We start from the raw sequence: 27284 nt of genomic DNA, 5'->3' as shown, positions 1-27284 counted from the left end.
TTATAACAGATGCTGGAGCAGCAGCTCTAACGTGCACTATTGCAGTCAGCAAAGTGCAGGCATGGGAGGGATTCCAAACTTATCAGCTTGGCAATAAAGTTCCACATGTATGGTAATTTTGTCCTGATGTCTTGTAGCTTCAATTACATTGGGGGTTATGGGGAATAAATTACATTAGAAGTGCTATATTCCAACTGCAGACAATATGCTCTTCGCCAGCATGGGGTGTTAATAAGATACACTCTTCATCACAGAGCATACTGTCTTTATAGCAACTCTGATTTCATGTCATTTTTTAACAATATTTATCTCCTGGTCCAATTATTTTTTGAATGCATGAAGCAATTTCCGAACATTCATTAGGGAGATATCCTTCCTACAATTGTCATCCAGGTGTCAGCATGTCGAAAGGGAAGCGAACACCTTTTCTTTGTGTTGACGGAAATTATTTTCAAAAAAGACTATTGGAGCAGAGAGGTGGGAGATTGGTTTAAAATCTTACCCAGTTGTAAATTAAGTTGAAGAATAAGGGAGATTAATTATTTTCTGAGAGTTGGAAAGGGTTGAGCTGGAGTTGGAGAGTGCCATTAGCTTTGGGTCAAGATCAGGATTTCTGGAGACTTGAGAAAATTGAGACGTTAGTACAATGCTGAGAGAGCGCTGTACTGCTGGAGGTATTATCTCCAACCTGAGACATTTGTTCTGAGGGAGGATATAAAAACAAATTCCCGCGACACCGTATTAAAGAGCAGGAAAGCTCTCTGCTGTATGCAGGCGGATATTTATACCTCAATCAACATGGCCACAATAGATTCTCTTTTCATTTGTATCATTGTTGAGGCTTTGGCTTTCATGTTTCGTTGTAATAGCAAGGACTTCAAAATAATATGTAGGTTATAATGTGTTGTGGGATGCGCTGAGGTTATGAGGATGCTATTTGAATGTAGGCCCTTGATTTTTCATGATTTAAAGATTTGCATGAAGGAGATTTTGAGCAGGGGAAATATGAAGTGGCAGTTTAATGAGTGCATACTATCTTGAAAAGATGCTCTCCATTGCTGAATCGTTTTATGTCATGTAGCCAAAATCTTGCTTCGGTTACTAAACAGTTCTTTTCCTCCTTTCAGCCTGACAAAAGACATGACTGGCAAAGAAGACAATTATCGTGGACCTGCTGTGAGAGCACTGTGTAAAATTACTGATGTAAGTAATGCTCTCCAGAAAGGGTCTTGCAAATCATTGTACATGGATATGATTTTAAAGAAAGACCACCCTGTATATTTTTATTTGATATATATACACATACATGTATAAATGCATTCATAAACACATTTATGCGCGTGCGCGCGCACACACACACACACACACACACGTGTGTATATATATGTGTGTGTGTGTGTGTGTGTGTGACAAATATATGCAGTGTCTTCAATAATTTTTGGGACAAAGACCCATAATTTATTTATTTGCCTCTGTACTCCACAATTTGAGATTTGTAATAGAAAAAAAATCACATGTGGTTAAAGTGCACATTGTCAGATTTTATTAAAGGCTATTTTTATACATTTTGGTTTCACCATATAGAAATTACAGCTGTGTTTATGCATAGTTACCCCATTTCAGGGCACCATAATGTTTGGGACACATGGCTTCACGGCGTTTGTAATTGCTCAGGTGTGTTTAAATGCTTCCTTAATGCAGGTAGCAGAGAGCTCTCAGCACCTAGTCTTTTTTCCAGTCTTTTCATCACCTTTGGAAACGTTTATTGCTGTTTATCAACATGAGAACAAAAGTTGTGCCAATGAAAGTCAAATAAGTCATTATGAGTCTGGGAACCAAGAATAAAAAATGTTAGAGACATCAGCCAAATCTCAGACTTACCAAAATTAACTGTTTGGAACATCATTAAGAAGAAAGAAAGCACTGGTGAGCTTACTAATCTCAAAGGGACTGGCAGGCCAAGGAAGACCCCCACAGCTGATGACAGAAGAATTCTCTCTATAATAAAGAAAAATCCCCAAACACCTGTCCGACAGATCAGAAACACTCTTCAGGAGTCAGGTGTGGAATAGTCAATGACCACTGTCCACAGAGGACGTCATGAACAGAAATACAGAGGCTACACTGCAAGGTGCAAACCACTGTTTAGCCGCAAAAATAGGATGGCAGGTTACAGTTTGCCAAGAAGTACTTAAAAGAGCAACCACCGTTCTGGAAAAAGGTCTTGTGGGCAGATGAAGATTAACATATCAGAGTGATGACAAGAGCAAAGTATGGAGAAGAGAAGGAACTGTTCAAGATCCAAAGCATACCACCTCATCTGTGAAACACGGTGGTTCGGGTGTTATGGCCTGGGCATGTAAGGCTGCTGAAGGTACTGGCTCACTTATCTTCATTTACGATACAACTGCTGATGGTAGTAGCATAATGAATTCTGAAGTGTACAGGCACATACTATCTGCTCAAGTTCAAACAAATGCCTCAAAACTCATTGGCCGACGGTTCATTCTATAGCAAGACTATGATCCCAAACCTACTGCTAAAGCAACAAAGGAGTTTTTCAAAGCTAAAAAATGGTAAATTCTTGAGTGGCCAAGTCAATCACCCGATCTGAACCCAATTGAGCATGCCTTTCATATGCTGAAGAGAAAACTGAAGGGGACTAGACCCCTAAACAAGCATAAGCCAAAGATGGCTGCAATACAGGCCTGGCAGAACATCACCAGAGAAGACATCCAGCAACTGGTGATGTCCGTGAATCGCAGACTTCAAACAGTCATTGCATGCAAAGGATATGCACCAAAACACCAAAATACTAAACATGACTACTTTCATTTACATGACATTGCTGTGTCCCAAACATTACGGTGCCTTGAAATGGGGAGACTATGTACAAACACTGCTGTAATTTCTACATGGTGAAACCAAAATGTATAAAAATGGCCTATATTAAAATCTGACAATGTGCACTTTAACCTGTGATTAAATGTGATTTTTTTTCTATTACAAAACTCAAACTGTGGAGTAGAGAGGCAAATAAATAAATGATGGGTCTTTGTCCCAAACATCATGGAGGGCACTGTACATATACACGTGTGTATATATGTATCTTGCTGATACATTATATTCATTATGATCTTGATTGTGGCAAGTTTTGATTTGTGCGTGTTTGTGTGTTGGTAATAACAGACGTATTTTGATAAGGGCCAACCTGTTTTTGAGTGGTGATACTGCAAAAATGTTCAGAGATTGCTACTGAATATATAGGGAACATTGGTGCTATGGAAATTGCCACGCTATTGCAGTAAGGTAAACATTCAGGAAAGTTAATGAGAACTTCATCCTACATCTGTATTTGGTTGCGAATACTTGATGATACTTCAAACCAAAATTACCGCTGTAATAACATCTCCCACCATAGCTGAATGTACAATTGCTTGTAATAGTGGCAGTTTCCACTCGGAGAATGTTTCCTGCATTTTCATGGATCTGCAGTCTTGTATCTTTAGTGTTTATTTTAATCTTTGTGGCTTGTGAATTCTAACATTTTGTCTTCTGATACATCAGTATGTTCACAATGTATTCTTACAAAGCTGATAGCTCTCTCCATGGTGTGTAAAGTATCTGGTATACAGAAGCTATTCAATTGCATTTTGACTTTTTCTGCCTCATCGCCCTATTTGCTTCTCTGAGCTGTAAACTTGTCTGTCCAACTGCAGATTATAGTGACTTTTCTGAAGATCGTACGTCAGGTCTCATTCGCACGCTCTCTTGTTTGTTTCTTAACAGATCACCATGCTGCAAGCCATTGAACGATATATGAAGCAGGCTATAGTAGACAAAGTTCCCAGTGTCTCCAGTTCTGCATTGCTTTCATCCCTGGTAAGTGGTGCTGCCTGCTGCAAGATATCCTACTGCACTCTGTTGTGGGATGAATGCTTGTCACGCTGAGTTGTTGCAGTATTTTACAGAATCCTCTTTCATTTTATGAAGTTTTTATACCGCATCGTAGAAGTGTAGTTGTTACTGGGTTGCTAAATAGATGCTTAGATGATTGAGCAAGAGAGGTATCCCATAGTGCAGCTGGAAAATTTGATTTTGAATTATAAAATCAATTTGGAATTATATATCTCAAGTCAGTAAGTGACTGAAACTAATGAATTATTGTAAAAACCGTCAGGTTTGTAAATGTCCTTGAGTTAGGGGATTCAGTATGTTTTACGAACCAACAGGCTTTTACAACAATTCATTGGTTTCACAGTCACCATTACTGACTTTAAGATTACATGCGACTCCAGATCCATTTAGAAATATGGTTAACTCTTAACTTCCCTCTGAAAGGGCCAAGCAAGCCACTCATTCAACGGCCGTAAAGTCTCACAGTATGGAAAAATGCCTAACTTGCCCATGTGGATCAAGATGCCCCATCTACACTAGTCCCACCTGCCCATGCTTGGCCCATATCCCTCTAAACCTTTCCTATCCATGTACCTGTGCAAATATATTTTGAATGTTATAGTACCTGCCTCAACTACCTCCTCTGGATATTAAGACATGGCCTATACATGCTGGAAGAGCACTGTTGTTGCCAATCTTAGCATAGAACACGTTGGTGTATAATTCAGAATTTGTTTTTGAACGTACAGTATCGATTAAATAATCCATAGCCCGGTTATTTACAAAACCCAAGGTTTTAGCATGTTTGCAGCACTCCCCCTCACTCGACTTCCCAAGCTCTCTGTAAACTTTTGATCCCTGGAAAATTTCTTAGATTTTTTTCAAAAATGGATGAATTAAAAGTGTGTTGGGATTTCTATGAATAAGACCCAGTAGTCTGAAAAGGCGAATATGAGGTGCATATTCTGCAGTGTTAGCTTACAGCCCATCAATATAAATGCTGACATTTATCAAACATTTAACAAACTTCTCTTCTCTTTCCTTCCTCCCTGCCACACCCTCCCGTTACCTGTGCCCAATCTTGATGCACACTCATTTCTCACGCATCCTGCCTCCCCCTCCACCCATCTTCCTTCCTCTGGCCTCGCAACTCGCGCCTTTTCTCTCCTTATCTTACACCCTTTTGTCTCCTTTTCATATCTGGCCTTTATCCACCCAGCTCCTAATCAAAATTCTCCCTCGCCTGTATCCACCTATGATTTGCCTGGCTTAGTCCCACTCCCACCTCTCTTACAGCTTTCTCTCCCCTTCCCCCCCCCCCCCCCCCCCCCCCCCCTATTAAAACCGATAAGAAGAGCCCGACCCAAAACGCCTATCCATGTTTTCCCGAAATGCTGCCTGACCCGCTAAGTTACTCCAGCACTTTGTGTTTTTTACTTTGGAAAAAATGCTAGTCCAGCACCACCAAACTCCTGAGTGTGCTGGAGTAATTTGAAATAATGATCGAGAGAAAATACTTGGTTATTGATTAGCCTTTCCATTTTTTGTCTCACAGCACTTACTCAAGACTGGTTTTGATGTGGTTAAACGTTGGGTGAACGAAGCTCAAGAGGCAGCCTCCAGTGACAATATTATGGTGCAGGTAAATTAACTGTCTGTACAATGGTAAACAATGAAGCAATGTTTCCACAGTGGCTTGCCAGGTATCTGTACCTTCCTGTATTCCACTGAATTCTGTGTTAAATCCTTCATCTCTGCGGAGATTTCTTCATTTGGTAGTAGTATATTAAAGCAAAGAGGTTAGCGTAGTATTCTAAATTACTAGTTAGTCCTCACCAAAAGTTGTGTTCAATTCTCGGCACCAGAGTTGGAGAGGGCAAAGGAGATTTACAATCATATCATAATGTATTTGGGTAGGGATGTAAGGGCTGGGTAGAGCATGTGATCCCAGAGCTTCTTCTAGCATTTAGTAAGATCGTGGCTAATTTGGCTTTGCCCTTGGCGCCGCTTTCCACATAGGCTATATTGTATTTTTAAAGTACAAACTAACCCAAGATGATTCATGGCTCCTGTCGTCAAGTTAAATGTGACACAGGTGGTGGGGAATTTGTAGGATGGTTTGGTCTAAGAGGTGGTGCTTATTGAGGATCTTGAAAAAGAAACGAGGAAAATAATTGATGTTCAGTGTGTGATTTCCAGACCGTGGAGCCAAATAGAGAAACCTATATGAATGATGTCAAGCAGAATGTTTTTGGTCATGTTCTTTTGGGGGCATTAATCAAATTTATGAATGCTCCCGAAGATAAACACAAAATGCTGAAGTAACTCAGCCGGACAGGCAGCATCTCTGGAGAGAAGTAATGGATGCCGTTTCGGGTCGAGACCCTTCATCAGATGAAGAGTCTGATGAAGGATCTTGAACCAAAACGTCACCCATTCCTTCTCACCAAGGATGCTGACTGTCCCGCAAAGTTACTCCAGCATTTTGTGGCAACCAGCATCTGCAGTTCCTTCCTACACATTATGAATGCTTCCAACTGGTTATGATATTACGATTGAATGGCATGGTCAGAAATGCTATTTGTCTTTTTGGTGATTATATTGTCTTTCAATCAATCAATCAATCAATCAATATTTGTTGTATTTGCCTATTTAAAGAAAATGTGTGGTGTCTTTTGTGAAGTCCCATGGATGAGATGCACAGTACAAGAGTGCTAGTTCTTCCTTTCTTTCAGTACCATGCTCTGGGTCTGCTGTACCACATCCGTAAAAATGACCGGCTCGCAGTTAGCAAGATGGTGACCAAGTTCTCGCGCCAGGGCCTGAAATCCCCTTTTGCCTACTGTATGATGATTCGTGTTGCTACCAAACTGCTGGAGGAAGATGAAAGCAGGTGAGCTCTCAATGGGGTTGCCTTCATTACAATTTTACCAAGTCTCCCACTCTTATGGCTAACATTTGTTACGAGGGATTAGGTGATAGGTGTGGATAGTAAGGAATATATGCCTTCCACCTACCATACTCTTTAGGTTCAAATCCAACTCCCATCTTGTGAGGAAAAGTTTATTTTGATACTGGACACAACAATCTTGTGTGATAATTGATGAGAATACACAAGACACTGATTGGGAGATTTTAAATGTTAAGTGAATCAGGGGTTATGGGGTGAGTGGAGGAAGGTGGCATTGAGGTAAAAGAACAGATGTGATCTTATTGAATTAATTGAGTGTCTTGCTCCTCCTGCTGTTTATCTTCATGTCTATTAAAAACAGGGGTTTAGACTAATTTCAGGACATAAGAGTTCACAGCCCTGGAGTAGGCATGTAACATAACTGGGCCGTGGTAGCGTTTTGTTGCAATTGAACCTCCAACCGCCCCTCTTCATCTCACACGGTCAATATAGCTTTCTATTTTAGACACAAAATGCTGGAGTAACTCAGCGGGACAGGCAGCACCTTTGGAGAGCAGGAATGGGTGAAATTTTGGGTCGAGGCCCTTCTTCAGACACGGGTTGAGAGATTTTTAAGTCTGAAGCAGGGCTTGACTCGAAACGTTACCCATTCCTCTCCAGAGGTGCTGCCTGTCCCGCTGAGTTACTCCAGCATTTTGTGTCTATCTTTGGTGTAAACCAGCATCTGCTTCCTACACAACTTTCTATTTTCTTGTGTTGATCCAGTTATGTTGTAAATATATCTATGCTATTTTTTTCTCTACTACTATGTGCGGTAGAAGTCCCTCATTCTCAACACTCCTTGTGGAACTAATACAGCGCTCAATGCACTACCATTCAGTGGTAAATTGGCAGGTTCTTTCTGAAAGATAGCTTGAACACTGATAGAATGTGTAGGGGGAAAAACTAATGCTTGTGGAGTGGCTCTCACTTGCAAATCTAGCATTTATTGCCCATCTCTTGTTGTTCTTGAGAAATAGGTGGAGGATTATCTTTGAAACGCTGGGATGTGTGTGTACATTAGCTGAATCTCTTGAAATATACACTGAGAAAATATAGAGAGAAGTTTGCTCTGCAATATCCATGTTTACCTCAGGCAGGACAAAGTGTTGCTTAACACCAGTGGAAAGTGAAAGGTACCCTTGTTCCTTGCAAATATTTTGTATTCCTTGTGATTGTAAAATGCACTAAATAGTCCAGTAGAGCAGTATGATAATTTGTATCCCCTGTTGGGTGGGGATGATAGATTTTGGAAGTGGTCGCATATAAAAATAGAAATCAGTCTCCCCTTTCAGTCTGTTTCACCATTCACATGGCGTTGTACCATGCTTGTAGCTAGCTTCGTGCATTTGACTTGGCTCTGCGTCCTTAGCAAAAACTCACTCGTAATATGGTTGATTAAGGTGAGAGAATGTTTCTAACTTACATTACCTTTCGTACGGGTCCCTGCTTTGCTCGTGAATGGACTGACTCAGTTATTTAAGGCTGCACACCTTTTCTGAGTCATCTGCCGACTACACGTCCCAAAAAGAACAACATCTGCACTGTATCTATTCAGTAAGTGGCACAGCAGTAGATTTGCTGCGAGATTATGGCACCAGAGACCCGGGTTTAATCTTGCCTACGGGCGCAGTTTGTACGGAGTTTGTACATTCTCCCTGTGACTGCGTGGGTTTGCTCCTACGCTCCAAAGGCCTACAGATTTGTAGTTTAATTGGCTTTTTAGTAAAATTGTAAATTGTCCCTAATGTTTAGGATAGTGCTCGTGTACGGGATGATCGCTACTCGGTGGCTGAAGGGCCTGTTTCCGCTTTGGGTCTCTAAAGTGTAAAGTAAAGTTTAGAGTAAGTAGTTAAGCCTATGGATAAGATGGACCTTGGGTTTGATGTCCGCTGTTAAATTGTCCCCTTGATCATAGTGCTTCAGTAAAAAGTCAGCTGTTCAACTGGTTCCAGTGAACCTGGCTATGGAACCATGCCGCAGTTAAATAGTGTGCACTGACTGTCGAGGTTCACACATGCTGGGTTTAGAAAGGCACAAGAGGGGGCTGGCAGCTGTGAAACCATATGTCACCAAAGTGTCAGCGTCTTTGGGGAGGTGGGGAAGAAAATTAACAAAAATAAATTTGTGTGACGAAATTGTGGTTTTGTGGGCAGGAGATTGACACAAATTGAGCAAGATTATGTTGGGCAAGATTCTTGTCTAACACATGAATTACAGCTTCAGATTGCCGTGTAGTAACTACATTACTTCATGACATGACCACAGCTCCAAAGGGAATAATAGGATATCGTCCAAAATTTATTGCTCTCAATTCCTCATCCAACCTGTTATCCAAGATCCCTTAGGATGCACAGCAAGTGTTCTCCGCAATCTGTTTTCCCCTCATTATTCAGTGTTTTATCTTTTGAAAACAGACTTAATCATTTATAAAGATACCTGCCAGAGAAGACTAGCTGTGAAACAAGGTTGCAACTTTCCAATGTATGGAGTGATCGAGGGGCATAAAAACAAGTTCTAATGTTATTAGAGCTCAGTTATCGCACTGAAAGATCATGGTCATCCCCTTCCCCAACACCCCTTTGTTTTACTGAAGAAGGGTTTCGGCCCGAAACGTTGCCTATTTCCTTCGCTCCATAGATGCTGCTGCACCCGTTGAGTTTCTCCAGCTTTTTTGTGTACCTTCGATTTTCCAGCATCTGCAGTTCCTTCTTAAACCCCTTTGTTTTAAATCTTCTACATGTCGGTATTTACCCCAGTTTTTAAAAATACACCAGCTAACTGGGAGCCGTAGAGGTTTTGATCTCTGGACCTTGCTCAGATAGTTGATTTTGGCTGTTATCACAAAGTAGTGTCTACAGTCAAGGTACAGTGTAGTGGAAGGAACTTCAAACGTTAAGGAAGCAGTGAGAGAATCTAATGATATTAATAAAGAGATAGCATTTTTTTTTAAAGACGTGGAATTCTGGGATAACTAAGTGGGTCAAGCAGCATTTCCAGAAAACATCGATAGGTGACATTTGGTCTTTCATTTTCATTTTTGTGTTTTTCTTTATTCAAAGCATCACCTATCGATGATTGTCTGAGATGCTGACGGACCCGCTGAGTTACTCCAGCATGTTGTGTCTTTCTTTGGTAAACCAGCTCCTGCAGTTTTTTGTTAATACAGTTTTTTGTTATTACATTTTTTTATAGTATTCTTTTTGAAAGTTGACCGTTCGAGGAAGAACTAATGAATGAGCATAGCTATTATGCCAGACAGAAGTGAAATTTATTTAGTGTTTCAGATTTTGCATTAAATTCAGCAGCGACATACAAACTGGAAAGAACATGATATTTCATTTATTGTTAGTGGCATAAATTTGTTCTATTGGCCAAGGAGGTTTACCATTGCCACAAGAGAAAAGATTTGCAGCCTTTCATCCACCTGCCTCTGTCTCCCAACTCCACCCCACCACTCTCCCTACCCCACATGGCTGCATCTGCCCATCATCCCGCGCCCAAAATCCACCAATAACTAACTGATGTCTGTCTCACCCCTCCCACTCTTTAAATTGGAGTATCTTCTCATTCCATTCTCAGTCCCGATGTAGTGTTTCGACCCAGATTGACAAATCCTTCTCCCCCTTCATCCCCACAGATGCTGTTTGACCCGCTGATTGTTTGCAACTCCAGATTCCAGTATTTGCTGTCTTCATTGTTAACATCCTGGAATGTGTATAGCTTAAACCTAGTTGTTTACAATATGAGAAGGTTTATAGTAGCATATGCTACCCATTATTATTTTGCTCAGGAAAGGTTAATAATATGGATGTTTCGCAGAGGCTTAAGATAGACACAGTGTTGGAGTAACTCAGCGGGTCAGTCAGCATCTCAGGAGAAAAAGGATGGGTTCGCAGAGACTTCTTGTGTTGGAAGATGGAAGCATTTGGAGAAAATTGGTAGTGTAGTATATTCATTAGTTACAATACTGCACCCGAATAACAAATATATGGAAGCAATTTTGAAAAGAACTGGCGTCAAAAGTATGGTATACCTTGACTCGGAAAAAACATCACTGACATTTAAGTGGGTAGCGAATGAATGAGAGTAAAAGAGACTGTAAATGTCATTTCAAAAGTAAAGTACAGGAGATCATAAAAGGCCGAGTAGAAAGTGCAGACAATGTGTGCCGCAGCATTTATTTATCGAAAGGTAAAAGTTGTTACAAATCATTAAAATGTCCCAGTGACACAGGCTTCATTAACGTTCAACGCAGCATTACATTTAGTGCATCCGTGAGGAAGCAGAGTTTGGGCACTGCAATGGCGCTGCAAGTCTTGCTGCTGCTGACGCTTTTTCTTTCTTTTCAACCTTCTTTAAATCCTCAGTCTTAGTTGGTGCTTCATTTTATTTGTGCTGTGCAGAGGAGACCTTTTCAGTCCTGGAATCCAGACATAGCGTGTAGAAGGCTTGTCTTGTGACCGACAGGTTTGCAAGAACCACAGGGAGGTAATAGGTTGTTTTGTTGTTCTCTCAGCCGTGACAGCCCTTTGTTTGACTTCATTGAGAACTGCATGAGGAACAAGCATGAGATGGTGGTCTATGAAGCAGCCTCTGCCATTGTCAATCTGCCAAACTGTACGGCCAAAGAACTGGCACCTGCTGTCTCTGGTAAGTGTATGAAAGCAAAGAAAGTGGTTTGAATAAATAATGTGCAGAAGGGTGAATCACTTCAAAAACTTTCTCTTTGCTTGCTCAGGTTGAAATGTTCTTATTTTTAATTAATGAACAGCAATCCAGAGGCTGAGGCTAATGATTCAGAGACAGGAGGACAAATCCCAATATGACAGCAGAGTATGTTTAATTTAGTCGATTAAATAATCTGGATTAAATATAGTATCAATAATGGTGACCAGGGCAGTTATTGTAATAAACCCTGTGGTTCTTTAATGGCCTGTTGGGAAGAAAATCTGCAAGTTCACCCTTTCTGGTTTATAAATGATTCCAGATCCATAGCATCTTAACTGCTTCAAATAAATTCACAAGGCACATGGTTCAATGGTAATTAGGTGTTGTCAGTGAATACTGGCCTTGTCTATGAAAGTATAATGAAAACGGAAAGAGAGTTTAAGGTCAGATCTCACCAGCAGGAGAGGCACACACCCCACTACCCCACCACACTGAGTTCTTTAAATATACACTTTCTTTATGAATCATTAGGAACAGAAATATTGACCAGGTCAATGACCAGGAGTTAAGTATAATGGCTCCTCTTGGGTGTGGGCTGATACGATGGAGATGTAGGATTGTTGCGGATTCACAGGGAACTGCAGATGTTGGAATCTTGAGCAAAACTCAGTGCTGGAGTACCTCAGCGGTTCGGGCAGCTCTTAGACTTTAGATATACATAACGGAAACAGGCCCCTCAGCTCACCGTCTTCGCGGTGGCCAGCCTTCACCCCATACACTGACACTATCCTGCACATTGGGGACAATTTAGAATTTTACCGAAGCCAATTAACCTACAAACCTGTATGTCTTTGGAGTGTGGGAGGAAACCTGAGCACCCGGAGAAAACCCACACAGTCACAGGGAGAAAGTGCAAACTCCATACAGACAGCACCAATGTCAAGATCAAACCCGGGTCTGTGGCGCTGTAAAGCCCTTGTCCCACTTTCCCGAGTTACTCACGAATTCTCCCGAGTTTTCCCCTTGATTCAAACTCGGAGATGCCAGCTGTAGGTACTCGGGGCTATTTTTTTTACTCGTGGACATTTTTCAACATGCCGAAAAAACGTCCCGACTTACCTGATGCCCTGAGTACCTACGGCTGGCATTATGAGCCGCTAGGAAATATCTACGGACTCGCTATGGACATTCTCCGAGTTTGAATCAAGGGGAAAACACGGGAGAATTTGTGAGTAACTCGGGAAAGTGGGACAGGGGCTTAAGGCAGTAGCTCGACCGTTACGCCACTGCGCCTCCCTCTGGAGGGCAAGGATAGGCAACATTTCAGGTTAGGGCTCTTCGGACTGTAATGGGGGTCTGGAAAAGGGAGGTGGGGTGGGACAAATGCTGGCAAGTAATAAAGTTATAGAAACATAGAAATTAGGTGCAGGAGTAGGCCATTCAGCCCTTCGAGCCTGCACTGCCATTCAATATGATCATGGCTGATCATCCAGTAGATGGATACAGGCGAGGCCCGGATGGGTGGAGTAGGTGACAACGGCTAGCGATGAAATGGAGACAAGTAAGGAGAGAAGAGGTGCGAAATGCAAAGCAAGAGAGAGATATACAGATAGAAAGGCACAAAAAGCTGGAATAACTCAGCAGGACAGGCAGTATCTCTGGAGAGAAGGAATGGTGACATTTCAGGTCGAGGCCCTTCAGACTGAAAGTCACAGGAAAGGGAAACGAGATATAGAAGATGATGTAGTGAGATAAAGAACAATGAATGAAAGACATGCAAAAAAAGTACTGATGATAAAAAAACACGCCATTGTTTGCTGTTTGTTAGGTAAAAATGAGAAGCTGTTGCGACTTGGGTGGGGAGGGATAGAGAGAGAGAGGGGGGGAAGCCGGGGTTACTTGAAGTGAGAAAAATCAATATTCATACCACTGGGCCGTAAGCAGCCCAAGCAAAATATGAGATGCTGTTCCTCCAATTTGCGTTTAGCCTCACTCTGACAATGGACTAAACCAAGGACAGAATGGTCAGTGTGGGATTGGGAAGGAGAATTAAAATGTTTAGCAACCGGGAGATCTTCGGTTTAAACCAGCATCTGCAGTTCCTACATAGATAGAAGGTGAGGCAGGAGCAAGGGGGAATAAAATGGATTAGAGGGAGTTGGAGATGGGAGATGAGTATGAGGGACGGGAAAGAGCAGGATGACTGAGGGGGGAGAGTGGGAAAAGGAGTGCGTAACTGGGTTGAAGGGGGGCACAAGAAAGGGGGGGATTGGGTAAAGTTGGAGAATTCAATGCTGCTCTTTCTTCCTGCAGTGCTGCAGTTGTTCTGCAGTTCACCAAAGGCGGCCCTGCGATACGCAGCAGTCAGGACACTCAACAAGGTAAGAGATTTCAAGGCTGATGCCAGGGTTTTGCATTTTTTTCAGTAAAACTTTATGCCTTGGAGATGATACTGGGGATTGGAAACTACAATTGTGGGGCACAGGCAACATAGCAGTAGATTTCAGGTATAGAATTTGATAAATGATTTATTCTGCTCTGGAATCAGTGGTGTTTTTAAACTTGACACAGACAGCGTATTTGGTTTATATACTTGGTGCATTTTCTGTACTGATTGTCAGAGCACTGAATGGTTTCCCACAGAGAATAATTGAAGCAGAAACTATTGCATCTTTTATGAGAAGAGTAGATAAACATTTGATGATGCAGGGAGAGAGCGTGGCCGTGAGATTAGTTCTGGATTGCTGTTGCAATGAAGCACAATGTGGTGACTGGCCTCCTGCATCTTAACCTTTTGTGAGTGCTTACTTCATCGCAATGCAGAATACTGAATGGCGTAAAATTATATTCTGAAACCCGAGGCTCAACACATCCTCTTCAAATAAAGAACTTTTATTTAAGGAGCATTTTTGGTTTGCAAACTTATGAAACTCCAAAGCATTCTGCACCAGTGAATTTTTGAAGCATAAACGGGCACAGTGCTGGAGTAACTCAGCAGGTCATGCAGCATCCTGGAGAACATGGGTAGGTGACGTATCAGGTTGAGACCCTTCTTTAGACTTTGTGTCGAGATCCTTTTACAGTCTGAAGAAGGTCTCGACCTGAAACGTCATTTGTCCATGTTCTCCAGGGATGCTGCCTGACCTGCTGTTACTCCAACACTTTGTGCCCTTTTATGTATTAACCTGCATCGGCAGTTCTTTGTTCCTAATTTTTGAAGCATGGTCACTGTACGAACGTTGAAGATACAACCAGTTTGCGCATAGCAAGCTGCCACTAATAAAATTCAAGGGGACCATGGGTGTGGGGTGAAGGCTGGCCTGGATATCATTCAATCACCTTGTCCTATATTCCACAATAGTTTTGGTTATTGAAAACTTGTTAGTTCCTGATTTAAAATTAGCATTTAAAATGCACTCATTTGCACTCCTCATTAACATAGTAGATAAAATATTAAATACGAATTGGCTCGTTAATGCTAACAACTGCAAGTATCAGGAGACAATGCCTCTTTCCTTCCTCTGTACCAAATTCTGCACTCTTAAGTTCTCAACTTTGTTTCAGAAGCACTCCTTTTGAGACTATTCGTTAAGAAACTCAGTAGATTGGGCCATCAATCTCGGGAGTCTAGAAGAATGGGAAGTATTTCATTCCAACGTATCACGTATTCAGAGAATTTGACGGGTAGATCCCAAAGATCCCTCTGAATGGAGAATCGTCCGCACTAGCAACTTGAATTACCAAAAAGGGCAAGGGAAACAGGAGCAATGAAGCATCATCGCCATCATCTTCCCCTCCAAAGTTATATACTAGCCTGACTTAGAAAAGTAGCAGGAATTGTTGCAGAGACTGCAAACAGAATAAATGTTAGAATAGCATGGAACTGCAGATGCTGGCTTATACCAAAGATAGACACAAAATGCCGGAGTAACTCAGTGGGTCAGGCGGCATCTGAACAAGGGTCCTGAACCAAAACGTCACCCGTCCATTTTCTCCAGAGATGTTGCTACCTGTTGAGTTACTCCAGCATCTTTGTTATAAATATCGGCTTTGCCAGTGGGATTCACATCCCAGAAATGAGTATTAAAGGATAGAGGTTTGGCACTATAGAACAAAGATGGGGAGGTGTTTTTATTTGGAATGGTGTGAGTTTAGGATTTTCCCCACCCCTCATCCATGGATGCTCAGATATTGGGATTATACAAGAATGGGAGAGATTTTAGGTGTAAAATGGAATCTCGAGATATGAGGACAAAGGAGAAACATGAAGCGAATATACCAAATTGGGATAATGTGGAACTAGAATGAACTAGTGATTGATAGTCAGTGTGGACTCAGTGGGCCTATTTCCATGCTGTGTCTTTCAATTAATCAATACAAGTTCAGTCACGATGTTGAATGGTGGAATGATTTCCTATGACTGTAGCTTACTTCTGCTCCCTAGTTATCTGGAATATTTCCTGCCCATTTTTGTTCTGTCAGAGAGGAGTGTTTGCGATGCTGCACTGTCAGTAAAGTGAATGATTTTTAACACGCCCATGCCTCTTATTTCCAGGTGGCAATGAAGCATCCCTCGGCTGTGACAGCATGCAATTTGGACCTGGAAAACCTGGTGACAGACTCGAACCGCAGCATTGCCACCCTTGCCATCACCACGTTGCTGAAGACCGGGAGTGAGAGCAGCATTGACCGTCTCATGAAGCAGATCTCCTCCTTCATGTCTGAAATTTCAGATGAGTTTAAGGTAAGCAAGCCCATTTCTCCCTTTTGTGACAGAATGGCGCCTTTTCCCCTATTGCTTCCGGAAAAGGGTTTCCGAACTGAAATATCACCTATCCATTCCCTCCACAAATGTTGCCTGACCGGCTGAGATACTCCAGCACTTTGTGTTTTGATCTAGTACCCAGCATCTGCAGTTCATCGTGGCTTCATGGTTTCTGTTTCAATAAAATTCAGTCCACACACCGATTCATTTGGCCCAGTTGGGAATGTCGAGGATTATCCACCACATTAAGAGCAAAGCAGATTGTGGGGTGACCTGATGGAAGCATATAGGGAATAGATGGATCAAAGGGTCAAAATCTTTACCATGGTAGGGTTGTCAAAAACAAATGGTTGTAGATTTAAGGTAGAAATAAAAGTTTCAAAGGGGATTTGAAGGGAGATTTCTTTTTACACAGGGAGTGGCTGATATCTGGAGACAGCAGCCTGAGGAAGTGGTGGAATCTGATCCATTGTTATATTTTAAGAAGCATTGAAGCAGACACTTATGTGGTTAAGTCATAAAAGGAAATCGTCTTACTGCGGGTTAATAGGGTTGGTTTAGATGGCCTTAAATGTCTGTTTAGATGGAATGAGCTGAAGGGTCTATTTCCGTGCTGTATCTAAGGGCCTATTTCCGTGCTGTATCTCTGATTATATAAGCCACCCCACAACTAGTCCTGGTGACATAACCTTTTTCTTCCTTTCTCTGTTATTTTACCAGAATGTATTGTAATTGATGACTTTGTTCAAGAACACTGACCTGCATCCTTTTAAAAGAAAGTACAAATTTAAAATATTATTAAAAAGTCAAAGAAGTATTATAGCACAAAGGAGGCCATTCAGCCTTGTAGTCTATTCCATTTCCAGCAGAGTAGTTATAGTGTCTCGTTTTCCTGTTATTTCCTCTTTACTCTTCAAATTAATTCCCTCCCCCCCCCCCCCCCCACAGAGTACTTGTACAATTATCATATGAAAGGACTAAAGCAATTGTGTACGTGGTGGAGTTATCAGCTCAGTTGCAGGAGAGGAGCTTGAACTTTCTGACCAGGGCGAGACCACAGGGTTAACATTGAGCCACACCAGACCTTGTTCATTATATTGTTCGTTGCAATAACAGGTCTGATGGCACAGGAGGAGGGTTGATCTCTGGCCTTACTGTGGGATGTCAAGAGATATCTTGATTTGCCTTATCTTCTATGCTCACCCCCATGTACGTGTACATCATACAAGGATAAAGTCTGGAGGCAGACAATGTTGAATTATAAATAGAGGTTAGCAACTCACAGTGTCAGCTCTGCTTCTTCCCCACAGATCAGTCAACTTGCTGAGCGAACATTCAACATTTTCTATTTTTATTTCACTTTTCTTGCATTGTAGTATTTGTGCTAAATACTTTAGATCTGATTGAAATGAAGTAGTGATTAGAGGGAGTCGTTGCTCAGCTGGTGTGTGACGTTGTCCCGTTGCTTGTGTAGGTGGTGGTGGTGCAGGCCATCAGTGCCTTGTGTCAGAAATACCCGAGGAAGCACTCCGTGATGATGAATTTCTTGTTCACCATGCTGCGAGAAGAGGTACGTTAATGTGGAAAATAACCCACTTTAAAATGAAGCACTATTGTTTTAAATTATTACTTTTTTTTAATTGACTTTGAAGAGCAGGAGTCAAAATTACATTGTGAGATGAGTTTGTAACTATTAATTTTAGAGATAATGCGTGGAAACAAGCCCTTCGGCCCACCGACCCCACACCGATCAGCAACCATTCATACACTAGTTCTCTCCTACACACTGGGGACAATTTACAGAAGCCAATTAACCTACAGACCTGCACGTCTTTGGAATGTGGGATGAAAACGTAGCACCAGGAGAAAACCCATGCGGTCACAGGGGGAGCGTACAAACTCCGTACAGACTGCAACTGTAGTCAGGATCGATCCCAAGGTCTCTGGCATTGTAAGGCAGCAACTCTACCACTATGTCACCCCCTCCACTATTTTTCCACGTAAGAGACAGCCTAACCACCTCCCTGGGCATTACCATTACCAAGATCTTGCTCGTTAATATCTCGGGATCACAGATGACCAGAAGAAGGGTCCCAACCCGAAGTGTCGCCTGTCCATTTCCTCCAAAGATGCTGCCTCACTCGCTGAGTTTCTCCAGGACTCTGTTCACTCAAGAATCTGCTGTTGTGTCAACCAAATGATTTACTGTCAGCCACATGGTTTCCATGGTTACTAGAGCAGTTCAGAGGGCTTTGTATCCTGTGGTGAATGTTACCTCCTAACTCCCAAACCTTTTCTATCAAATACAAGGCATAAATGAGGGGATGATGAATGCTTTTTATTAGCCTAATAGATAACTGATAGAGCTGGTGCCTTGCAGCACCAGAGACCCGAGTTTGATTCTGACCTTGGGTTCTGTCTGTGTGGAGTTTGCAAATTCTCCCTGTGACTGCATGAGTTTTTGCCGGGTTCGCTGGCTTCCTCCCAGAGACATACAGTTTTGTAAGTTAATTAGCCTCTGTAAATTTCCCCTAATGTGTGGGGAGTGGATGAGAAAGTGGGATAACATAGAACTAGTGTGAATGGGTGATCAATGATTGGCGAGAACTCGATGGGCCGAAGGGCCTGTTTCCATATTGTATCCCTAAACTCTAAAGCCCTGAACATACCATGGACGTGATGCCCTCCAAGGTCATGCAGGCCACCTGAGATTTAATTTTCTACCATAAACATTCTCTCTCTCCATAGCTGGTACTTTATTGCTGCAGTCAGCAAAATGCAGTGCAGCATTGTGCCACAGATTCCTCTTCATCTTCCAAACCCAACAACCTCTGCTGCCAGGTCAAGGGCAGCAGGTGCATCATTATGCCACTACCTGCAAGTCCCCTTCCATGTCGCACACCACTGTGACTTGGAAATAAATCATTGCTGCTCTATTATTGCTGAGCTAGAGTCCAGGGGGAGGCCCAGCACTGATGAAGCAGCATTGTGCAAGCACCTTCACCATAAGGAGTGCCGCTGTCCAAGGTGACTCGCTGTCACCTTTTCAAAGGCAATTAAGGATGTTGATCTTGCCAGAAGCACTCACGTCCTGAAGGTGAATTTTTTTTTTAAAATAACTACTTTGATAACCACCTAGATAAGGGCTGAACTAAATTGAGTTATTGCAGAATCTTAGCAAATATGCACCAGGGAAGAACAATGTTTGGTTCGTTGTGTGAGCACTGTTTTTAAAAAAGAGCTACCCAATTCGTGTCCACCTTCCAGCACAGGATTTGTAGCCTTATTAGTCGTATGTTTTCAAGTAGTCATTCAGCTATTGTTTAAATATGATGAGGGTTTTCCCCTGCATCACCTGCCTAGACCCTATCAAGCTCTGGAAGAAAAATACTTTTTTAATCCCATTTCAGTTCTTCCACCAATTATTTTAGATCTATGCCCTCAGATGTTGTCCCCTCTTCTAAGAGAGTTAGGTCCTTCCTTTTTATTTATTTAGGCCCCTCCATTATATACATTTTAATTGTCACCCCTCAGCTTCTTGTCTTCGAAAGAAGACAGCTTTAGCTTATCAAATCTTTTCTTATAGCTACAATCTCCTCCTGTGCACCTTTTCGCAGCAGTCACATATTTCCTCAAAAATAGTGATCAGAAATGCATGCCCTACTCAAGCTGTGTGCTAACTGATACTGTGTACAGTTCTCACTTCAGTAGGTCAGGCAGCATCCATGGAGAGGGAATCAGGGTTGAGGTTTGAGATGATTGACCCTTCATCAGAACTGGAAAAGTAAACGTTTACATTTTTCCGAAGAAATGTCTCGACTGTGCAACCAAAGAGAATTGTGCCTGGGAATATTTCAGTAATTTTTTTACGCACCTTTTGAGGCGTTGGGAGTCCTTGCAACTTGCATGATATAGAACTGGGCAGAATATACTCCAGTTGCGCTTGGAGCATAGTTTTATAGATGTGTGTTATAGCTTTCTTGGGAGATATCTTTCATCAGCATTCAATTTATCGTCAATGTAATGCAGAAGAATGCACAGCTGCTATGTATGTAAGATGTGGTTGCAGGCTAAGATCAGGAAATCACCAGGAACAAAGTCATAGATATATGACTTTGTTCCTGGTGATTTCCTGATCTTAGCCTATCTGTCGCAAGGCTGTGTGTGAGGCTTTGCCGAGAGTGGAAAAACTCTCAGGGAAATGCATGAAACTGGAAGGCATATTCGTAGGATCTTGCATCCTGTGCCTTGAGTAAAACAGTGTTGGCAGAATGCTGCTGATACATTGCTGTTCTGGCTGGTTCTCAAAGAACTCAAGGGAGAAACAGTTGTAACAAGTTAATAAGACCTTTAGGGTGAAAGTTGCCCAATCTCCAATCTAATAGTTAGCACAGAGCTTTGTTCGTAATATGTGAAATTCTTCTCTACTATTTTAGAAGGGACTTTAGATCATTTAAATTAGTGACCGAGGAATTGAATGTACCTCATGGTGAGGCTAAATATTTGTAAAGTAAGAATTTATAAATGGGCTTAGGATCGCTCTCCATTCGAAGAGGCAACATTGGCATGATGGGCCAAATTCCATTTTTTATATAATTATTTGATTGTAATATCCCATTGTTCCTCACTGGGTTTCTTTTAAATAAATAGCACAACGTAGAGCTTGAAAACCAGTCAAGCAAAATTATCCTGTGCCATCAATGGTACAGCATTCCAGTTTATTTTGTATCTTGTACACAAAACAATTTAGTACACCTGTAGTAGTCTTACAAAATCTAAATCCATCTCCCTGTGCAACTTCTCCCAGCTTAGCTCGATTAAGTAAATCAGCTGAGGATTTGACTTGATGTGGAAATGTCCGCAAAGCCCTTTTGACACATGAGCAATGGGAATCATAGACTCTGTGAACATTCTGACCTGTTTTCACCGCCATTTCTCCCAGGGTGGCTTTGACTACAAGCGTGCCATTGTGGAATGCATCATCTGTATCATCGAGGATAACCCAGAGAGCAAAGAGACCGGCCTGGCTCACCTCTGTGAATTCATCGAGGACTGCGAGTTTACCGTCCTGGCCACTCGCATCCTTCACCTGCTCGGGAGAGAAGGGGCCAGGACTCCCAATCCCTCCAAGTACATTCGGTTCATCTATAACAGGGTTATTCTGGAGAATGAAGAGGTGCGGGCAGGTGAGTCCCTCTTTGTGTTGACTCCAATCGCTATTGTGTGCATCAATGTTTTGTTGCAGAGTGTTCGATTAGGTGAATATTAAGCAGCAAAGAGGATGGGGAATGAAACAAGGATGGGGTTAGCAGTTGAGAAGCCAAGTTAGTGTTTAAAGAATGAGAAAATTAATGAGGTCAGGTGCTCTGGGAAGGAAATTACTTTTCTGCCTTTAGCTGTTTTTAACTTTATATGTCAGACTTTATTTAAACTCTATTTCAACTGTATAAATACTTTTATACCTGCTGTTAATTATCAAAATTAATTTACTCTGCACCTTGTGTTTTATTAAGACCAGATTTCAAGTTTGGTCTCTAACTCTGGCACATCGTAACTATGAGTGTAAAGTCGTTTGTCTCCACATCTTTACAGTAATTCATTCTAGGATGTGTGAAGTATTGCTTTCATGATAACGCTGTGTAGGAAATTTCAGGCCATTGGCTTACAGTGAAGGAATGGCAGTGCAGGTCAAAACCATAATTGACTAACATTTTGAAAGGGAGACCCCGGGGTGGTGTTCTCGTGTTCATGATGCTTTGGTTCTGACTCTGTAGTTGACTAATTTGGATCAGGAAGCCAGTCAAACCAAGCTTAACGACTCGCTGTACTGCATCATACCCACGTTGCATCTCACAAATACTATGTACAATTAGCAGGGGAGGTCTGAGCAGCGAGCTACCCTGGCCTTCGATCTTTTTACAATGCAGAGCCGCAGCAGGAGGAGTTATTGCTTTAGTTTAGTTTAGATATACAGTGTGGAATCAGGCCCCTCAGCTCACGCCGGCCAGCAATCACCCCCATACACTAGTTCTACCCTACACACTCGGGATTATTTACAGAAGACCATTAACCTACAAACCTGTACATCTTTCTAGTGTGGGAGGAAACCTGGATAAAACACCCACGGTCACAGGGAGAACGCACAAACTCCGTACAGGTAGCACCCATAGTCTGGATCGAACCTAGGTCTCTGTCGCTGCGAGGCAGCAGCTCTATCTCTGCACCACTGTGCCAACCGTTTTTGAAAAGAAGCTGAAGCTAGAGAATCTTGTTCCTATTGCATTCTTGGAACCTTGTCCAAGCAGTTAATATTAAAAACCATAATCTTTTGTTTCTTTCCAAATTCTTGTAGCTGCTGTGAGTGCGTTGGCGAAATTTGGAGCCCAGAATGATGACATGTTCCCCAGTGTGAGCGTGTTACTGAAGAGGTATGATTTACAATGGAAATAACTCTCCCGGTATAATGTTACTTGTTCAGTGTAGCACTGGTGCTGTAGAGATTGAGCACAATATTCAGGTAATCCTCTCATTTTAATGTTAACAGTATTCTTTAAAAAAAAGCTTTGGAGGAGATGTCATTTGTGAAACTGAGTGACCCATTCTAGGCTATATTGAGCATATTGGCCTATCCCAGTGTAATCTTTCCCCTCTGAACAAATCTATGGCTGTAACGGGCAGATATAACTTTCCTGTGCAATTTGCTATTCCCTAAGGACACAATGGAACATTTGTAATGCGTTCAGAAATACAACGTCAGCTTTGCAGTTATTTAAGCTGATGAAAGTGTTTCTCTTTAACTGTGACTCGGTTAGCATATTCCCTCAATGCTCTCCTGTTCTTCAAATGTTTGCAATGTAGCTGACTGTTCAGAATAAAATCTGTGGATCTCAGCTGGTTGTAAATAGAGAGTGTGTTTTGAGGTGCGTGATGGGGGGTGGGGGGGGGAGGTGCATGAAAAACCATGAGAAATTGTTCTTCACAATATCTCAGTCAGAGAGAGAAGAGTTTAGCAGTAGGGAAGGGAAAATAGTCAATCAGCACTCTAGTGCCCTGCTTGTATGCACTATCTTCAGTAGCAAGCATGTGACTGAGATGAGGGTTGGGCTTTTCTAAGAGTAGATCTCTGCAGTTTTATGTAATCTTCATCAACCAAAGAACATCCAAAGTGTTTCACAGCCTGTAAAGTACTTTATTCACACAATTATCTCCTTTTAAAACGAGTCAGGGCTCTCAAACTGCACTGGGCAGGAATTGAAATGTGTGAAATAAATAAAATGTGCAGACCTGGAGAATGAGTTTCTTCATGAAAAGTACTTTGAGGTTTTTAGAATTTACTTAAACAAGCGTTAACAGTTAATATTTGATCCAAAGAACATCCTCAAAAATATAGCTGCACCTCAGCACTGCGCAGGCGGATTAACCTAGATTTTGTGCTTGTCATAAGAACGGGAACATGCTGACCACTAAGAGGGGGGCAAAGTGGTATAGAAGTAGAGTTGCTGCCTTATAGCACCAGAGACCCGGCCTCGATCCTGATTGTACAAACTCCGCACATCTGTAGTCGGGATTAAACACGAGTCTCTGGCAGTGTGAGGCGGTGACTCTATTGCTGTGACACTGTGCCGCTCTTAAAACCGAGCGCCGAGAGAAAACCCACGCGGCCACAGGGAGAGCGTACAAATTCAATACAGACAGCATTTGTAGTCAGGATTGAACCTGGTTCTCCGGCGCTGTAATGCAGCAGCTCTACCGCTGTGCCTAAGAGTCTTAAGTGGAGGGATATGAAGGGAGAGAGCAGATTATCTGAACAAATTTATTGATTGATGGTAATTGATATGATACAGTAAGTTGGTGAATGGGAGAGATCAATATTATGGGTCTGGAGCTATTGGCAGGAAAATGTTCCATCTGGAGCAATACCCCATAGTCTGAAATCTTTCCCAATGTATTTGTTACACTCTTTTTTTGGAGAAGGCAAATAGCAACTTGGCAACTGGACTCACTATGAATGTCTGCCTCTGATGTTAGTAAGAATCAATGTTGGGCCATTAGACTGATTATATAAAATCATTGTTGCCAGTGTTATCTTCCTGAATATATTCATATTTGTTTTGTGTTTAAAAAATGTTTTCTCTGAAAAGTTTTTTTGAAACAAGTAAAAATTTGAGCGCTCGTGCGGTACAGAGGGAGTGCTGCATTGTCAGAATGCTGCCATTTGAAACAATGAATCTTTAGAGGATTCACAATCAAGTGATTAACTTTTAATATTTCATCCAAAGAACATCGCCCTCAACAATATAGTTCCATCTCCACACTAAAATAGTAGAGTAACGTACATTTTACCAGGGTAGGTTAAGGGCCCAAAAATATGATTTTAAACATTCGTCACCATTCTCCCTTATTGGTATCGTGATGATGATGATGTGTCATGACCACTTAAAGCAGTTGCTTCAGAGGCAACACAAGAGTTTAGTTCAGAGATTTAGTGTGGAAACAGGCCCTTCGGCCCACCGAGTCCATGCCATACACTAGTTCTATGTTATGTCACTTTCGCATCTTACACACTAGAGGCAATTTACAGAGGACAATTAACCTACAAACCTGCATATCTTTGTGATATGGAGGAAACTGGAGCACCCGGAGAAAACCCACGCAGTCACAGGGTGAACGGACAAACTCTACACAGACAACACCTGAGGTCAGAATCAAATCGGCGTAGCTGGCGCTGTGAGGCAGCTATTCTGCCAGCTGTGCCACTGCCACCCTAAGGACTTAGAATATTTTTTTTTACGTAGTTAAGGACTGAGACCATCAGATTTTGTTACTGTCGAATAGGTACATAAGAAAACAAACAGGAGAGCCTTGGCTTAACATTCTGTCTATAAAATAATACCTCCAAACAAGCAGCATTTCCACAACAGTGCACTGAAGTGATGTGATTGATTACCAGCTCCAGTTCAAAGAATGGTGCCCAAATCTTTTTTGATGGATAGATAGATTTGGCAATCTCTTTTTATGTTATCATTTTTTAAAAGGGAGCAATAGAGTTATTTCTGCTGCAAAGGCCATCATATGTCCCTCGACCAATTCTTTTGTGGAAATAACCCTAATTGTTTGGCTGTATGTCTCTTTGCTGCTTTATCTTTCCTATACCCAATTTAGTTGCAGCCTTTTCTATGTTACATCAGTGACCAGCTTCCAGCGTATTTAATTGGCTGCAGAGCACTTTGGGATATCCTGAGAGCAGAAAAGCTGCTGTTTAAAATGCAAGCAGCCTTTACTCGAGTTCATTGAGACCTGCCATATTTGGTCTCCTGATTATTGGTTGCCATGCCGACAGCAGTGGAACAGTTCCATCAAATTTATTGGAGGGAACAACCTCGCATCAGCCCGGGAGTTATGTAACTCTGGGGAAAACATCGAGGCAGCTACATGAGCTGCATACTCGGAACCTATAGTACTGTCCTACACTCCCTCAAATGCTGTGAATAGACGTTGCAAATAATGCTTTTATGTGAAGCGTGACAATCATTTTAGTCTAGGCTTAAATATTTTTTTTTGGATTAGAAATTCATTGTTATATTTTTATACTGTGGGGAATTTGCCAATGTACCAGATTTCACTACATTTCAAAGTAATTCATTGGATGTAAAGTGCTTTGGGATGTCCGTTTGTTCTTGCAATGAAGCTTTGATGTTGTCTGAGTTGCTGATTGATATCAAATCTGTTGAGGTTAAAATTTTGCATGCTGTTTAAAGGATTCTACATGATATTTTGGTGCGAATTTTCACTCGGTGCCATTTTAATGAATTGTTTCAATTATGTGTCAGGAATCATTTAAAAACCCTTAATGTCTGTGTCAAATCAGTACTCGTGACAATTTTCTTTGTGTTAACTAGTATGTCATAATAATGCCTGGCATAATTTTTACCCTGTAGTGCCATACTTGAGGTTTGCCAACATTTTAAAAGAAATTGATCACAATTTTTAAGTAGTACCTGTCTTAGATAATAGGGTGTTTAATATTAACATGAAGAGATGGGGTACAATGCTAATTATGTGGGGAATATGTACCTCTGCGGTGATCGACCAGCATTTGTATTCCCTGTACCTAGTTTCCTTCCCACATGTTGGGTTTTGATCAGGGAGGGAGAATTGTTGCAGGAAAAGGTTGATGTTTTTTCAGTTATCGATGAGACTGGAACTTGGAACTGGGAAGGATGAGAGTTGTGTAATGCTGGAGTAATTCAGCGGGTTAGGCAGCATCCTTGGGGGACATGGATAAGCGATGCTTCAGGTCGGGACCCTTCTTCATACTGAGAGTTCATTGGGTTAAAAGGTGGTTGGATCATGGTGTTCAAAATCATGGAGAGTTTTTATTGTAAGGGGATACAATTGGCAAGGCAGAAGACTCAGTAACACGGGACACAGATTTAAGATAATTGGCAAAAGAGCCAGAGGTGGCCTGGAAATTAACTTTTAATGTAGTCAGTTGTATTGATCTGGAACATGCTACTTGAAAGAATAGTAGATGTAGATTCAGTGATACGTTTCAAAAGGGAATTGGGTAAATAATTGGGGAAAGAAATGTAGGGAAATAGCAAGGGAGTGGGACTAATTGAGAGTTTTATCAATGCAGTGGCACAAGTATGAAGGACTGAATGACCATCTTGTGATGTTCAGTAAATGGGAATCCAATCAGGCAGTGTTTTAGCTGATTCAGCAGAGCTTAATAAACCATGTACTGTCATCCATAAGAGATCCACAGCCATCACAGCTGTGGAATAATAGAAAGATTAATGGTGCCAACCACTAGAGAAATAAGAATTCTGATACAAGGATTGTGAGTTTCTCTCGGGAACGGGTTCAACTCCTCCAACCGTCTTGATTGGCAGTTCAGTCCTGGTGAAGGCTTGGCAGTGATTTTGTTTCAACTGAGGTTACTGCAGCTAATTGAGTGAGCCAGTGTGGAAACATGCAGATTCTTATGTAGGCAGAGTG

General features: G+C 41.7%; 1 protein-coding gene across 1 annotated transcript in view; it reads left to right on the top strand.

Annotated features, from left to right (window-relative positions):
• copg1 (COPI coat complex subunit gamma 1) overlaps nucleotides 1-27284 on the top strand; it is a 74716-nt gene that overhangs the window by 31156 nt on the left and 16276 nt on the right. The window contains exons 6-15 of the mRNA XM_033037003.1: nucleotides 1128-1203; nucleotides 3790-3882; nucleotides 5453-5539; nucleotides 6633-6790; nucleotides 11367-11500; nucleotides 13832-13899; nucleotides 16074-16262; nucleotides 17758-17853; nucleotides 21226-21469; nucleotides 22636-22711. Coding sequence (XP_032892894.1) covers nucleotides 1128-1203; nucleotides 3790-3882; nucleotides 5453-5539; nucleotides 6633-6790; nucleotides 11367-11500; nucleotides 13832-13899; nucleotides 16074-16262; nucleotides 17758-17853; nucleotides 21226-21469; nucleotides 22636-22711 — 1221 coding nt within the window. The remainder of the gene's footprint in view (nucleotides 1-1127; nucleotides 1204-3789; nucleotides 3883-5452; nucleotides 5540-6632; nucleotides 6791-11366; nucleotides 11501-13831; nucleotides 13900-16073; nucleotides 16263-17757; nucleotides 17854-21225; nucleotides 21470-22635; nucleotides 22712-27284) is intronic.

Source organism: Amblyraja radiata, chromosome 18 (assembly GCF_010909765.2).
Source record: "Amblyraja radiata isolate CabotCenter1 chromosome 18, sAmbRad1.1.pri, whole genome shotgun sequence".
NCBI classification, from domain to species: Eukaryota; Metazoa; Chordata; class Chondrichthyes; order Rajiformes; family Rajidae; genus Amblyraja; species Amblyraja radiata.
The sequence above is the reverse complement of the archived record's forward strand: the minus strand, read 5'-3'. Positions and strand labels throughout refer to the sequence as shown.